The following is a 17,342-nucleotide window of genomic DNA, read 5'->3' on the forward strand; positions in this document are numbered from 1 at the left end:
ACACATTCCTTTCAATATGTAGGACTTGGGGTGACTTGCTGAGCTGGTTACCTGGGAGTGTCAGGAGTGCAGGATCAGGTCCTGGAACCTGTATCTCACAGGTGTCCGTCATGTTCTCTCAAAATTCCTGTAATTCAGCTGAAGTTCATCACAGAAGTTCTCACAAGATTGGGACCAGAAGGCCAGTCTTCAGCATAGTACCTGTGTGTTTGCCAGGGGTGAAAGCAATCTGCAGTGATTTTGTTTTATATCAGTTGAGCCATTTGAGTGCCCGGTCATGCTTGTAGAGCAGGGCTGTCAAACTCTTTTTCAGCGGGTGCCACATCAACCTTGCAGTTGCCTTCAAAAGGCCGAATGTAATTTTAGGACTGTATAAATATATAAACGTATTTGTAGAGGCAGACACAGTGATGCACAGGAAATGGACACCCTAAAAGTTTCACTGTTGCTTAACTTCCCTATGAAAACATAATTTTTCTTCCAGTTCATTATAGGCATTTATGTTGTCTAGCAGTGCTTGCAATAACTGAAGTCTTGCTAGTTTAGCGTACAACATGTGTGCACAGAGTGACGAGAGGCACGAAGTCTGTTCACAGCAGCCCCATCCGCTTCTCCTGTTGACGCCAAAGCAAGTCTGAAGCAATTCTGGTGGTATGGTGTGTGTTCTGCCCTCCCAGTCAAAGTCTGAATGAAAGTCAGGCTGGAGAACAGGCTCTCCAGTGTTAAAGGAATTCTTAACCAACTGCACCCTTGAGTTGTGATGTTTATATGTTCCTCAATGTGTTGGCGATAGAGAGGTTTTTCTTGGGCAGTAAAGCTTGCTCTTGTTCTGCTCTAAATGATACTTTTGATTTTTTGAATGGCTATGTGCAATAAAAATCTTAGCTAAGTAGAAATTTTCCCTAACTGCAATAAAGTTAGAGGCCTATGGATGTGAAGAAGTGTGGTGCTTACTGGTGTATAGAATGTGTATTTCTTTCTTCAATTAAGAACCCCTTTTTTTAAATTTTCTTGGTAGTCCACGATATTGTTGCATTTCCATACTTCCCTCAATAAATACACTAAGGCATGTAATTCCTTTGTGTGTGTGTTTGTGTGGTATAGATGTGTAGAAAGGGGCAAGAGCAGAGTCTTTCCCTGTATACACGGTAGCAAAACTCTCTTGGATTTCTGTTGGGCGTGTTTTGGTTTTGTTTGTTTGGGTTTTTTTGTTTGTTGGTTGGGTTTTGGTTTTTTGTTTGTGTGGTTTTGAGGGTCATGCTTGTGTTTCAGTTCTTTCATTGTAATTGAAAAGTGGAAGGTCTCTCCTGAGCTGCACACAAATTTTTGGTGCTTTTCTATTATCTTACCTGTCATTGCAGGATCCTCTGAGAGTTTGAGTTATGGAGCTTCCTGTTCTGCAGAGTGTGCAGGTGAGTAAAACAAGACTGTATTGAAGCCTTGTATGTGATAAGGAAGGAGGGATTTGAAAAATTCCGTCCCTTCAGCAGGGTTGTTTTGTTCTTAGAAGAGTGATACTTTTGTCTGACTGACATTCACAGAAGTAGTGGAGAAGTTCCACCAAGCTTTACCAAGCCCAGACCTGCCTGAAGTTTGTATTTATAGACACTAGAGCTAAGCAAACTGCTAAACCAGGGCAGGACAAAACCCGGCCATGTGTGTGTTTTTTTCCAGTGCCCACTGTTAGCTACTGAAACAGGCGTGAAGAAAGACTTCACCTTCAGTAAGCAGACAAAAAACTTACATTCTGTAAAGGAGGAGCGGGCAGGAAGACAGGATATTGAACTGACCTGGGAAGGTTTGGTTGAACGGCTTGAGGTGCAGTTGGTAACTTGCGCTTCTCATTTGCATTCCCAGCAGGTACTTGAATGTGCAAAAGTGGTTTTCGTTGTAACAGCAAGGGGAGTGTGTGGATGTTTTGTTCCCAAGGAGATCTTGACCTGGCCTCTTAGCACCCTACTCAGACCATGTGGCTCAGAGACCCCTCATTTTTTCAACATTACTTCTTCTCTGGGGTTTTGTCATTGCAAGTGCTCCACTGTTGCAGTGCTGCTGTGAGGCAGAGAAGCAGCAGCTCTGTGTTATGGGAGCCACAGTGGTCATTTTTCCTAGATGTCGTCATCTTCATCTGAGGGAAGAGAGAATCTATCATTTGAATTTTCCATTTTCTGCATGTCAGTGGTCCCAGTTAAAGTCGTACCATGATGTCTTATCTTTTAGGGACACTGTATTTGTTACAGTCTTACACACCACAGACATGCTACCCATGGACACTTGCCAGGTCATTGCAGTGTCTTCATAAAAATACAAGTAATCCTTGTTTTCCCATTCTTTCTTTTCCTCAGCCTGGATCTTTTGGGGCAGGCTTTCAGATCCAAAGTTGTTTACTTAAAAAACACATCATTTCTTTTGTCTGCGTATGTGTAGCTCACAGAGTGGCATGGAAAGCCTTGAATGCATCAGCAGATCTTTTTCATCTTGCTGTTGCAAAGGTCCTGTTTTGCTGCTCTCTGAAAGGTGTCAAAAGAGCATCATACCCTAGATGTATTGCATTCCTTTCCTGCTTTTGTAAGTTAGATTCCTGCCTTGATGGAAATTGTAAGTTTATGTGCATAGGAGAGAGGAGAATTCTTTTCACCTTCCATACAGGAGCCATTGCTAGCATGCAGGGTGCTTTCAGAAACCCAGTTCTTTCAACTGTAAATCCAAGTGGAATGGAACATTCTGAATATCCAGCCTCTTGTTTAGCTGATTTCAGTGGCCAAAAGATTTTAAACCAACATTTTTTTCTTTGTTTCCTAGGACACAGTGCATCGTACTTCCCCAAAAGAGCTAGATACAGCTACAGGTATTCAGCAGTCACCAACACTTTCCTGCAGGGAGGTATTTACAAAAGCAGTGGCATCTCTCTGGAGTGCATGGTGATCATTGAGGTGTTGGGGAATTGCCACATGGTTTTGAAAGTGAGTATTGTCATAACCATCTGAGTGATTGGGTTGAGCTGATGTGGAACTGTATCTTTCTTTGGGATTACTCGTACATTTAAAACATTAATTTTTTCTTGTGATTAAAAGCCAGCTCAGTTCTAGATGTCATAATTAGAGTTGCAGAATTGCTTTGATGTGACATGGCTTCAAATTAAGTATTTGCCAGTTTCAAAGGACTGATTAAACAAATAATTTTATTTTTTTTTCCTAAGTGGTGTGACAGTTTCACAGTTTTGTCTCATGACGTGCAGAACTAGAGATGAAGCTAGTCCCTTTGGAAGGATCTTGGTTTATTTTTAAGCACTTTCATATCTGTAGCAGTAATTTAAAAATAGCAAGTGTTTTAAAGAAAACTTGAAAAACTTGTATGATCTTCTGGATTGATGCCATTCCTAGCCCACTGTAAAATTCAGCCTTGTAACACTCCATTGATCTCAACAGGAGATCTCTCTCTCTGTGACAAGAGCAACAGACCAGTTTCAGATTTCTGACCTTTTCCTGGGCTGAGCCCTGCGGTAGGCCAGTTTGAAAATTACAGGGCCTTAGCAGGGGGAGAATGGAAAATAAACTTCTCTTGTCTGCCTTGACTTTCCTTCAGGTTAACGGAGTGAATAATTAATGGGTTCTGCAGGGAGCTGTCATATGTGTACTATATACTCAAATACATGAGGCCAATGAAGAATAGGGTAGTTATCCCTGTCCTAACATGGCCATATGGTTAAAATTAACTGGTCAGTGGTCCTGTGATTTTTACATGAAAAATGACAATTTGGTTACTGTCTTCAGATTGATTCACTCTCTTCTGCCTTGCAATATCAATGGCTGGATTCTCCAGCTTCTAGCTCTTTATCTTAATTTGAGGCTTCCTAAGATAAGCAAAACAATATGTAGTAGGATGCTTGTCTTTATAAAGAATAAAAAAGTAGAAGATATTAAGAAAGGAAATTACTAATAGTTGCAGTCTATGCTGTACTTCCAATGGGGCAAGTAGCCACTATTTTTGATCTACCATTTGAGAACGGTTCTTCCTTACCAAATTGCAAGTACTTTAGGAAATTCTATAATTAACTTAAGTCTGCATTTTCTCCTCTGAATTCGGTAAAAGTAAGCTGTGAAAAGGCTACTGAATACTGAGAACTTTACCAGGTATAGTCTCAAGAGTCAGCTGAGATGGGCAGTAATTTTGCTTCTCAACTTGAGTAGAAAGACTTTATCCAGGCTCCTGCTTTATGCCACAGGAGGTGATTGCTTCTGCCTTGAAAATGAAAGGGATGTAGTAGTGCCATATAAAATGTGTTTAATAGTGAGTGAAACTTCTTTGTGGAAGAAATTTCTGGAAACCATCTCAGTTATGCAACCTGAAGATATGGCTGTCGTGGTTGTGTTTCCTGTAACACTGAGCCTTTTTTCATAGTCTGGGACATTCTATGTAGATGTCTTTATGTGGCAAAGTCCTCAAGTTCCTATTGACAATTATATTTGTTGCTTTATAATCTTTGCTCCTAGGTGCATGATGTACAGATTAAGAAAAGTCTTGCATCCGATGAGGAGCCTCTGAAGGAAATGGAGAGTCTAAGGTAGAAAAACTTCTATTCTAGTCTTTTTTATTTTATTTTTTTAAGCTATATGGCTTAGCAGCAACTTGACTACACGTTGTTCACTCTCTTTCCTACACCGTTTAGTTTTAGGGGTTTTTGTGGTTGTTGTTTGTTTTGCTTGGTTGGTTTGTTTTTAAAGCAAGGATCGAGATCTGAGCACGATCAGCAAAATCACAGGTATTTGGTCCAAAAAGATTTCTCTGAACCTAATTATCATCCCTTTGTATGTAAAAACATTTGAAGAGTGGACAGTTAAAATTATTCTGGGTACAAATTATCAGGCCTCTAGCTGTCTAGTGGCATGTTTGGATTGCTTGCTCGCTCTCTGAGTTGCAGTTGTTACTTGTACAGACTCTTGAATTTTGAAATACATTTCAGAAGTTCTTGATTTGGAGGATTCTTATGATGCAAAACGTTGGATTTTTTTCTTCCAATATACTTAAACTGCATTTATTCATGGAATGTAATTTTCTTCCTTTTATGTTTCTGTTTTTAGTAGCTCATTCATAACATATGCCAGTGTGTTTCTCTCTGACTTGCAAAGGTATAGACTATATTGACGGTGCCTATACAAAAAGGCCTCTTCACACTGTGGAGGCCTGGTATTTTCCCAGAGAACTGGTGCTTCTTGTGTCATCAAAAAAAAAAGCAGTTCTGTTGTCTGATTAAGCTCAGCCTTGTAATCTTCCTCTTTGTCCTGCCACTTGGATTCTCAGCCTTTAAACAACACTGAGAACTGAGGTAACTGACTCAATTCAAAGGGTCAAAAAGAGCAAGTCTGTGCTTCTTGTATTCATCTGGAAGAGCTTTGTGTTCCACAGGATGAGTAGTGGTTTCAGAGTTCAAAACGGAGTACAGGCACATCTTCTGTGAAGTTATTTGTAGGGTTTTCACAGAGGTAGGAGCAGTTGTGTCTTGATCTTTGCAGAGAAGCCAAAAAAATTAGAGGTAGCAAAGAAAATATTGAGTGAAGGTTGGCTATTGAAAGTAATTATTCAGATGAGTGAACCTTATTAACATTTGCCTCCGCCTGTTGTGAATATACAGTGCTCTAGCTTGTCCTCTGAATGTGCATGTAATTTCCAGATAGTAGCAAAAGCAACCACAGTTGCCTAGGAGAAACCCTTATCCCGTGTGCACAGTGTCTGCTCCTGGGAAGACTTTCTCCAGGTGTCAGTGCATTTGAAGGTTTTTCTCTTACATTGTCTTTGTGACCAAGTTAATGAGATGAACAGTGAGTTCGGCAGTTAATGTGCAGGTGAACTGTGTCGCTCACTGCGTGGGAGTGGACCAGCGGGCTGCTGTAGAATTCTTCCTTTGGATGGCTTGTTTTTCTCCATTTTGAGGGGAGATACATGGTTAAAGTACATTATATTAGGAGTGAAAATCAATGTTAAAAAATTATCTCTTGCAAAAATAGAAAACACTGTACTCTCAGTCTGGGATAGCAAAAACAATCAGGGGGATGACTTCGGGACAGAGCCCAAGTATGTGCACCTACCAGAGCAGGAAAGATTTGGTTTGATTGGAAAGCAGTTGGTCTTGTATGTGTCACAGCTGAAGAGGAATGATAAAGAGTACCTTTGCAGTTAAGACATGCTTACCAATGCTAACGGTGCCCTGAATTGTAAAATGGAATTTCTTTCTTTCTTTAAACAAGAATCATTGCCATCAAGTATAATTACTTGTAATGAATTTACCAGGAATTTGCTTTATTAGGTGTTACAGTTATGTCGAAGATGCCGTGATTATCTTGAGGTGTTTGGTTTTTATTATTGTTATATGTTTGTTTTTTTAAGGGCTCTTGGGGTCAGGGTGAATTCATGAAGAACAGGGACTTGCTATAAAGAATGGAGATGCAGAATGAGACAGATCCATTGTGAAGGAACAGCTCTGTTCAGAAAATCTGAGTCCAATGTCATAAACTGACTTGCAGCCACTGTTGTAAACAAGAAACTATAAACTCTTTTATTTCAGGGAAATACTAGAACAGCATCCTCTTCATTTCTCTTTCCACGATGGGAAAATTCTGAAGCTCTGTCCTGTGAGGAGTGAACAGACGTGGGCACTGAACATAAAGCGAGGCATTCTCAGTGTCCTGCAGATGTCACAAGCATCCCCTCCTAGTGCGGTTGTTGAAGAGGTGAGACTGGCAGAGTTGTGCTCTAGAGTGGCTGTTAGCCTTTGTACATGTTGAATCTATTCCCTTTGTAAATAACTAAAGGTTTTGCCACTTGGTGACTGGTCAGCAGCCAGCTGTGGTTGTCTGGTTGCTTTTTGTAGTGAATGTTATGAAATTATCTACAATGTGCCTTCCTGTTGAGGGTTCGAAACCACTACTTGGTTACCCGAGGAAAAGCTGCACTTCTGTTGTGAAGAGCAGTCTCCAAACTGACCTTCAGCATGATGTGTGCTACCTCATTTTCATGCTATTGCTACGTATCAGTACTTAAAACAGATGTTCTACAATAAAGCTTGGGACACCCATATATAATTACACTTCTTCTTAGTAGGAATGCTCTTCTGATTTAATGCTTCCCTGCAAACCCACAAAACCTTAAATGAAAAAGCACACGTTTATAAATTATCTGATTCTGAGTAACAAAGTGAAGTTAAACAAATAGACAAACCCTGGCCATTTTGAAGTCTGATCAAGGTCTTTAAAATTATTTGCCTTTCCATAGCTTTTGTGGTAAAGCCAGTGTCCTGCAAGGCAGAATTTAGGTCTCTCTTGCATTGTTATTAAAACAAAGCAGTTATTAAAATTAATTGTAGTAGCCCATAATACCTACTTGTATGTGTGCACGTGCGATTCAACACTGTACATTTGTTACTAGGTGGATGTTCTGGGAATATGCCCAACCAGGTATCAGCAAAAAGGTCCTATTCTTGTCAAGACAAGGGACTTAAACCTCTGCTCTCATCGGTATTCTGGTTTTACCTCTGTGCAGTCTGTTGTTCTTCCTCATGTGTCGGTAAGTGTTGGGGAATGACACTGATCCTTCCACAGCGCCTTTTAATTTCTTTGAAGAGTCATAGTGTGAATGAAAACATGTTTCAGTAGTCATTTATGGTCCATAAAATTTGTGTGTGTCTGTCCAAACTTGAATCCTTAGCAAAGAAATGATTAATATTATTGTCCCTGTAATGCCTGTTATTCACAGAAATTGTTTCTAATGGAAATTTGCATTGTGGTTGATGAACATTGTAGTATAAATGCAAGAGGTTGTTAGGTGCCTGGATTGAATTCTGTCACTAAAATATGTTATACTTACAGTGGTAAACTGAAAGAGCGTGAAAGAGAGGAATAGAGAGATGTGGATAAGAAAAATACGCTATGTAACAAAGCAAGTTGTTATTTGCAGAAAACTTTGGAAAGACAGAAACTTTTCTAAAAGCCAAACTCACAGCTTTCCACTGTTCACGGCAAATACAGTCAGTGTTTGTATCTTGTGTTGTTTTTATCAGGTTAATGTTACTTGTTTCTTGTAGCGTACTAGCTAGTCATAATTTACCAGCCTTTTGCTTTTCTCAACTCTGCTGACTAAAAAGATCTGCTTAACACTGATGCTTTGTCAACTGAAATTAGTTGAGACCTTTTGACACAGAAAGTTAGTAGCAGTTTCATTTCAGTGATGGAAAAATGAGACTGAAAATAAAGAGCATATTAACCTCCACAAGCTGGGCTCTGTCAAAGGTCTAGGTAAGAGACTTCACGCTGTGTCATAGACCTGCGATCTTCTGTGAAGTTGGGAGAGAAAGGACTGGGCAGACTGACATAAGCTGTCAAGACTTTACCTGAAGTATCTCTTCTTCTCAGTCTGAGCAGCAGATCCTGTCCTCCAAACTGGAATGTGTTCAGAGCGTTTCAGATGGAGTCCTGGCAGAGGCCAAATGCATGGAGTCCAGCCTCGTTACTCTGCTCTCTCAGAAGGGCAGCGGGCCAAAGACGCAGACACAGTCTTCGCTGAAACTCCTTCAAGTGGAAACAGAGATGCTGTACGAAAAAGGTAATGTAATGTTTCCGCTAAAATAAAGTACATTTATTTCCTAGAAAAATCTTGGGTCTGAATCTTGCCTGTGAGAGCTCTTTGCACCTGGTATTTCCTTTAATGTGTTCAGCTGTGTGCAGGTGGATGTTTTTACAGGCTGGGCTGCTGAGAGCTGCCCCTTTGGGAGTTGGGCCGTGCGATAGTGATGCAGGATGGATCTCCAAAAGTGAGAGATTTCCGTAATGGCCAACTCCTTTTTACCTGCTTTACATACGTAGCCACATTCTATGCAGAACATCAGCCTTCCTGTGTCTGTGGGCAGTTCCTAGTTTGAGTACAAATGAAGCTTAAATAATTGCAAGTCCTAATGAAACTAAGGACATGCCACATCTGAGAACCATTTCAGTTTTTGCTCCTCCTCTGCTCTGTGTGCTTCTCTTTAGAAGGATGATTTTACTGAAGTCAATGGGAAGCTTGCCTGAGGAAGGACTTCAAAGTTGAGCTCTAAATGTTGAGAAACATTTTGTATTTTTTTTATTGTCTTTTTCTTTTCTAAAAGAAAAATCAAAATTTCCGGGACAATTTTATTTCTCATTATGCCAACATAGGATGCCAAGATTCTTCCTCAGGAAGATGTTAAGAGGCAAGCTATCTATGCACCTAGATGTCCTGTTGAGTTTTTGGGAAGTTGAAGCAACAGGAGGAGTGATTAGATAAAATTGGAAAGAATGATGAATATGAAGTAGCACAGCCATTGTAAGAGGCAAACTGATGGAAAGTGGACTTTTTTCCATTAATATCTTCTTTGTCTAGTTTCTTTATTTTTTTCGGGTCCCACCTGTGTTTAGGCCTTTATTCTGTTGTGTTCTTAGATTCAGCCTGACTGCATGCATTCATATTCTTCCCTTGGTGTTAGGAGACTAGAGAGTTTCTTACCTGTAGAAGTAAAGGCTCAGAGAGAAACTTTTCCTTAGCATTTAGGGTTAACCATAGCAAATGACCAGCAACCACCAGATCTGATTTTTCTTTGTCTTCCCAGTGGGCTCTGAGGATCTGTATGTGACCAGCATGCTCTACGAAAGGGAAGAAGCTGAGAGGGAGGTCACTGGAGGGGAGGTGTCTGACCTGGTGTGGAAGCTCTGCCTGGCACACAGTGCGAGTTTTGAGGTAAGCTTTTACATATAACCTCCGTTGCCTTGTAAGGCCCTTTGTGGTCTGACAGTTCTCCTACGCAAATGAGAGGTGACTAGGAGACCAGCAATTTTGAAATTGGCCTTCCATTGTTTTGGGATTTTTTTAATGTGGAATTATAGAAAGATTAAATGCTTTGAAGTGCCGTTTTCCTATATAAACAATAGGTCAAACTGAAGAGTCGGAAAGTTGTGTGGCTCCTGAATATCGGGGAAAACCAATTAAGAACTGTATTCTAAATTAATGTGAAAGAAAATGGTCTGAATTTTTGTTTTGCTGTGGAAAAGCATAGAAAAAGGGGCCTGGTTTGGGTTATCACTGTTAGTTTTGATGCTTAATTGTAAAAACCCTCTTCTACAGGTTTAATATGGTATGCTACCCATGTTAGTGCTTTTGTTTCCATGTTTGAGTTCTTTGTTTCTTCTCTTGTTACCTCATCCCCTCAAAACAGTTAGCACATGAAATCCTTTCCTCTGGATCTTGGCTATTTGGTTCCTTGTGCTTCTGATGAATTCTAGTAATAACCACCATATTTTCTGGGGATGCTGCTTGGGTCCAGAAGGAATCTCTTCTCATCTAAACCATTTTCATTGGTGAATGCTGCTAAAATATGGTGATGTGGAACATGCAGTGGCTTAGTTTTTTTCAACGATGACCATCATTCTAAATGAGGTCTGCCTGACTCCTTATCTTGATCAGGTCTTGTAATTTTTGTTGATCCTGGCAGCAGCTGGGTCAGTTAGTGTTTGTCACTGCCTTTGAAATGAAGATTGCTATCTTTGGGAAATTCAGAGATGATCAAGAACACCTGCAGAAGGATAAACAGATGATAGTGCTTAATCATTGCTGACCTGAAATTAGCTGAGGGCAATGACCTTGAAAGAGGAGGCACTTCGTATCCCATTATCCTTCAGATGTAGTGGTTCTTGGTAATGATGAAGTTCCTGTATAGAAAAATGTGAAAAAAATGCAAATTGAAAGACACACTTCTTGTCTTAAGTCATTCATGGTCAGGATTTTACTAAAAAACAAGTGTGGTCTAATGGATAAAGCACTGTACTGGACCTTGGTGCCTGTGTGAATTTGACACTGATGAGCTTAGTCAGCTCATTCCTGATCTGTTCCCTGTCCTCTGATGTTGTTGTCTTGTTAGATTACTCATACTTTGGAGCAAAGTTATTTTTTGTGCGGTGGGGCTGTGATCTCTCCTATAAATGCACAGAGGTACAGGTAATGCTAACAAAAAGCTTCAGGCCTAGCCTAGGAGAAGGCACTTCACCTTCCTTTGTGCAGGTTAAGTCCCATGTCAAAGAACAAAAGCTCTGCCTGTCTCCTCCCTGGGGACGCACACAGATACTGGGAGACAGAGTACAGGCTTTGTAGGGATGGAGAAGAGTGCACTGTTGGATTACAGCTCTGCAGGCCAGTGGTGCCGGCTTAGAAATTAATATACTGTGTATATTCACCTTTTTCTTAGCTTTAGCTGTGATTAATGAGCACAAGTAGATGTTTGTGTAGTGTGATATGAGACTTTAGGCAAAAGCACAGGGTGAAGAGGGATCCTGGTCACAAGAGCTGAAGCGGGCAACCTCAGTCAGCTGTGATAAATTACAACCCCAGCAGTTACTCATGGCCTATTAAATGGTGATCACAGTCTGACCTGGTATCGCAGCCTGACAAAGACCTCAGAGGAGGCAGCCCGTGGCCTTTCTGGGTGGTGATATATCGGACAGGTTTCTCTCTCCGAGTTGTAAGCAAGTGTGGCAGCTTTTTTAGCTGCATGCTAGGGAAATTTGGACTATAGAACGCTAACAGAGCCATGAACTTAATAGTTCTTGCTAAGGTAGAACGAAAGCATGCTTAATTCTATGTGGCTGTCATTGTAACAGCAGTATGTATTGCAGTTTAGGAACAGACTAGAGGGCCACATACTGCTTGGAAAATGTTGAAAAAATAAATTACTGCTGTAGACCTCAGAAACTTTCTCTAAATCCTGCCTTCTTTTGAACACCCATAATTCAGTGTCTTTGAAAGAATGGTAGACGATTTTTCCCAGTAACAGTAGGATGTCACTCCTGTTTCCAAAGAGGCCCACTGCCTTAATGTGTGGGAAATTTGTTGTGTAAATTAGTAAGATTAGCACAAGTGGCTGCTGTCTGTGCCACTGCCTAAAAAAAGAGGTGAATTATTCATCATATGCCTGTCCCAGCACAGGGTTGGACTGCTTGTCAGCCATTTTCACTGTTGCAGGGTGTTCTTTCTGTGTAGCAAGACGTTTCAAAGGGGATCTTTATTATCCCTCATTCTGACTGATAAAATGTCCTTTTTGGCCAGGGAAGAAGTTACGGGAATGCCCACAGCGTTGCTTGGGAGACAGCTCCAATGTTACGCATGTATAGCTTGTTTGTCCCCTTATTGTTTGACTCTGAATAAGGCGAGATTATGCATTTCTTTCAGGACACAAAACCAAGAATAAATGGAAGGGAAAATCCCCAACTCCAGGGAAAATAGTGAAGGGATGAGAAAATGGGGGTGGAGACTGTGTTATTTCCAAGGAAGCAAAGTTGTTGTTGAATTTTTTAATGCTATTATGAGACAAGATTGAATTTCAATGTGGATGTAAAGTAGCTAATGGACCGTCAAGTGAACAAGCTGCACACTGACGAAGAATGGTCAGAGGGATGGGGAGAGGGGACCCTCGCTTGAGAGAGGCTTGAAGGAACCTGTCACACAGCTGCTGCTGGGGCTGCGCTGACGTTTGGTGGCTGGGGATTGATGCTGGATTGGTAGCTCTGCTCAATGTGGCTGTGCAGCGTGGGCAAGAGTATGTCAGATTCATGCTGCCCAAGCTCTGTATCCCAGCCTCACCCAAAAGAGTTTACCTTTAAGGCACAGTCTCACCATTTGTTTTTCTCATAAAGCATTCTAATTGCTAGTTATTACCTAGTTGGATGGTTAGAATTTGCATGTTTTTAACTTGTGGGTGCAGGGAGTATGACAGAATATTTCCCAGGTAAGAAAGATGATCTGGCACTTTTTGAAATTTGACTGTTCTTTTTCTGTGCAACTTCACCAGGAACAGAAGTCTTTGCTTTGAATTGGAAAGCCTTAGAAGACAGTGTTTGGAACAGTCTGTTAGGTCTCTTAAACGTGGTCTATGACCAGGCACAATTACATCCTGCCCGAAATTGAGGGTGAAATTAGGTTAACTGGCAAGGTAAGAAACCAGATAAAAAAGAACTGATGAGGATCAGAAGGAAGGGAAGTTATGCCGTGACAGGGAGAGAATAACCATAGCTGTTCCACCAGTAGGCTTCAGGGAGAAGGGTATGTCACCTCCATCTGATTTCACGCTTGGTCATCAATTCAAGGAGGTCACTTGTTCTTTAACATATGTATAGTTGAAAAAAGAAATCAGACAGCTGAAAACCAGAAGTTCCATACAGAAGAGACAGCTGTGTAATTCCAAAGGGATGTACTAAATTGACTGGAGAGAAGGCCTCACACTTCCATTGAGAACATAAATTAGTAGGCAAAACCAAAGATGTTCATTGAACACATTTTCAAAGGAACCTCCCTTGTGATTACATGGGCTTATACTTGGCAGCAGATAGGGTGTCAGGCTCTCAAAGGGTGTTTGTGTATATCATAAATGGAAACACTTTCTTTGGGAAGCATTTTACTACTTTACCTTCCAATCTAAACTTTACCGTGTTTATCATTTCAGAGGATTTTTTTTTTTAATTAGAGCTACACTAAGTTTGCAGATGGAAAGAAAAGCCAGCTCCTGTGTGTTAGAAGAACAGCATAAAGGCCAGGTTTCCTAGTGGGAATGAGAGCCAAACTTGCATGTAGTTTGTTATTACAATACTACAAACAGAGGAATCTACAAGGAGGTTCTTGTTTATCTGACATCTCCATTTCAAGACAACCTACCTTAAAAAATAACAACAGCCCACCTGACCAGACACTTCATTCTGCAGCTTTATTTTTAGGAAGTAAAAATAGCTGTTTCTCTGCAAAATTTTGCACCGAGTTATTAGGTGGGAGCTTGTCTAGTCAGCAGGTGTGAAGTAGAATGAAGTCAGACGTACAGTCTAAAATTATTTCACCTGAAAATATATCTTTGTGGAAGTTTTCTCTTGAGCTGTGCTGTGGCCCCAGCTGAGGAGGCACCTGAACTCCGCAGCAGCCGCACACACACCTGTGGGGCTCCTCCACTCCCTGCTCGTGCTGCCCGTAGCGGATTTGCATGTGTAAAATGCACATAAAGCCCATGTTTTACTAATGCTTTTCGAGAACTTTATAGACCATGAAATGTAATGTGTTTCACTAGCTCCATAGCATTTGGGCTTTGGTAATATCTTTTAAAAATAGACTTTAAAGGTAATGATGGGATGGGATTGGATGGGATGGAATATGTATGGATCTAACTCAGTTTTAGCTATGGAATTAAAAGCTATTGGAATTAATATCATGGCACACCTTCATGTAGGAGAATAAATTTCGATGTGATGAAATTAATACACTGTTGCTAAAAAGAAGTCCCAAAAGAACAAAAATGCAAATAATGTTTGTATTGGATCTGACAAATTATTCCCTCAGCTTATCAAACAACAAAATAAGAAATTATTCTGTCTTACTGAAAGACAGCTTCTTTTTCCTGAAAATGCTTAGGCAGTCTTAAATTAAAATAAAACACTGGCACAGGGTTATTCCAGTTTTTCATTGCTTTTGGAAGCAGCTCCTGGAAGAAAGGTCGGGATGTCAAAGCAGGTCTCTCCCCAGACTTTGGAAATGTGGCTTAGTGGAACTGACTCCCTTTGTATCATTTTTACATGAAGAAAAATGTTTTCTTTGGAACCAGAGCCTGAGTCCTATATCTAAGCCTTTCACATCTCAAGTGAATGAAGAACTGAAGTGAATCTGTGTAGCATGGACTGTGACTAGAGCTTGTACGTTATAAAGTTAGGTTGAAATGAACATACAAGATACCATATTTAACATTCTGGTAATTTTTTCAAGTAATAAGACCTGTCTCCCTTCTTGAACTTTGGGTCAGGTCTCAGAGGAACACAGTCACATGCTATTTAGTATTTAAAATGCTGTTTTCCAAAAAGCTTCTACTGAGGCCAAAATAACACAAATAGTGTCTGTGCAAATAAAAATAATCTAAAAAAAGGAGAAAAGGTCATCCTTCCTCAGACAATGCTAGGCTGGGTAGCTAATACAAAGCCTGGTTTGGGTCAGGATGACACTGCAAGGTTTGTACTCCATTAAAAATAGAAAGGCTTCTGTTGTCTTCATAATGTGTTCAGTTCAATATTTGACTAATTTCATTTCCAGCATCACATTTTAGAAAATAAAAATTATTGCTGGTGATGGTAATACACATCCAAAACACCTCAAGACAGCAGTTTCTGAAAAGTATTTGTTTCAGCTAATAGGAAACTCATACTGCCGTGTAAGTTACGTGAGGAGTGGGAGTGGTAGCTGCTTAAGAGAAAAGTGTGGGTCAGCTCTGAGTTGCTCTTAATTGCTTTCAGCCATGCACATGCAAATAAATGATGGGACAGAACTATTCATCTTCAACTGTACAGCTAGGTTGAAATACTTTTTTTTAAATGAAGTGACCCTGAAGCAGGTTTTTCAGTTTTGCCTACAAAAGCAAGGACTAGCTTGTGAATCAAGGGCTAGAATTTATTTATACTAAAAAGTGTGTTTGATAATGTGCTGTAGGTAAAATAGCTGCCGTATGCTGTAGCAAATCGGCTTAGCCAGGGAGAACAGCTCCTCTGCCACCACGCTTCTAACTGATCCGTGCTGCCTGCAGAGGCAAGAGCAGTTACCCCAGTAAGAGCACCAGAGGTACTCGAGCAACAATTTTTAGTGTTGTCCAAACATCAGTTAAATGATCTTTCTCATAAACCTGAGACTAATGTAAAGTTAGCTTGACTATGTTTCATTTTGTGTTAAGGCTATGTCAGCAGTTCTGGTCATAAATCAGGACCTTGCTGTGCATACTCAGAGAAGATTATGGCCTTCTCTTCTGGATTGTAACCGCAGTGCTGCCTTTTGGTTGATTATTCATTTGCATGCTAGTGGTGTGCATAGTGGTCGCTGAGCACTGTGGCTTGAGGGGACTGGCTGACATCCTAAGTGAAAGCCCTTCTCCTTTTGTGTTTGTCAGCCTGAAGAGAAAAGCAAGGGAGGGAAGGAAGAAAGGAGGTTTTACTCTCAGGTTCCGTTGTAATTCAATGGCAATGCTGGTGTAACCCAAAGTCTCTTGTGCTCTGTTCTCTAAGGCTGGTTTCTGTACAGCTGTAATATTACATTTGTGTTGTGCTTTCTTACAGACTGCAGACCTTTTCATGACTCTTGTGTTTGAGCTTCGACATCTTTCTCTTGAAGCCTTAAAAGCATTATGGCAAAGATCTTCATTTAAATGCAGAGACAACTGGTAAGGCCCCTTTAGTAATTGCATTAAAAATATATATAGAGAGAGGAAATAAATGTTGCGTAAATATTTAAAATAGATTCATGTTTTAAATCCATGCCCAAATGTTGGATTTAAATTTGGAGCACTTTAAAGGAAGAATGTGTATTGCGGATCTTGTTTATGTGACAGAAGGCTGACGTTCTCTCCTTACTGAACGTTGTGTACAAAACAGACTTTCCTGTCCCGTGCCTATTCCCGCAGACTGACTTCCTGCTTCAGGAACAATGTGGACAGGAAACTCGGGTCATGGCTTAGATGGAAAGCAATGCTGCTGGTTTTAAGCATCTGCTGCCATTTGTTATGGAAAACCTTACTGGCATCTGTACCTTCGTGCCCCTAGTAGGATGGGGGAGAGGAGATAAATGTTGGGCTGGGAGTACAGACGTGGTGGAGCCACATCTTTCAGCAGCAGCCTGATCTCAGGAGGGTTTATACTGATCACTGAGCTGCAGCTTTAAAGACCAAGGCCCCTACTCCTCTGCAGTCAGGAATAGTTCTGATCCAGTGGTTTGAGACTTTCAGAAATACTAATCCACTATTATTAAAATGAATGAGATTTTTTTTCTCCCTCCAAAATCAATACTCAATATAATTTAACGCCATTTATTTATGTTTGTAACAATATCTTAAACTTTACTTCATGCAAAAGGGGCAAATTTTGTTTTGGCTTATGTTTGTTCTCATCTTTTGACAAATATTCATCCTAATATTCTTAAATATTAGAAAGTAATCTAAACTACGCTGCCTCTTTCTATATTAATTTTAGAGTAATTTTACTCGGGACAAGGTTATTAACTTTAGGAACCAAAAAACATCCCATGCAGGCTACACTCTTACTCTGATGCAAGTGCTTTAACCCAGTTTAATTTAACTGCTGCCTAGTCAGTGCTAAAGTGTCTGTCCACCAGTACAGGATGTAGGTATGAAATATTTACAGAGAGACTCTTAAGAGCTGAAATGTGTATTTTCTATCATGCTAGTGTTACCTTTCCACTTAGATGAAGTCTGAAAAAGCGCAGGAAGTATTATAAAAGCTAGTCAATTAAGTTTTAATATTTTCATATGTTGTTGGTGA

The 17,342-nt window shown here is 40.4% G+C and overlaps 1 protein-coding gene across 2 annotated transcripts in view; it reads left to right on the top strand.

Moving 5' to 3' along the window:
- Positions 1-17,342, top strand: part of LOC102084597 (uncharacterized) — a 98,674-nt gene that overhangs the window by 7,683 nt on the left and 73,649 nt on the right. For both annotated transcript variants that reach the window (XM_065030448.1, XM_065030449.1), the window contains 8 exons: positions 1,362-1,412; positions 2,803-2,963; positions 4,494-4,564; positions 6,563-6,728; positions 7,423-7,560; positions 8,406-8,595; positions 9,617-9,744; positions 16,125-16,228. In XM_065030448.1, coding sequence (XP_064886520.1) covers positions 1,362-1,412; positions 2,803-2,963; positions 4,494-4,564; positions 6,563-6,728; positions 7,423-7,560; positions 8,406-8,595; positions 9,617-9,744; positions 16,125-16,228 — 1,009 coding nt within the window. The remainder of the gene's footprint in view (positions 1-1,361; positions 1,413-2,802; positions 2,964-4,493; positions 4,565-6,562; positions 6,729-7,422; positions 7,561-8,405; positions 8,596-9,616; positions 9,745-16,124; positions 16,229-17,342) is intronic.

This window comes from Columba livia, chromosome 15 (genome assembly GCF_036013475.1).
Source record: "Columba livia isolate bColLiv1 breed racing homer chromosome 15, bColLiv1.pat.W.v2, whole genome shotgun sequence".
Classification (NCBI taxonomy): domain Eukaryota; kingdom Metazoa; phylum Chordata; class Aves; order Columbiformes; family Columbidae; genus Columba; species Columba livia.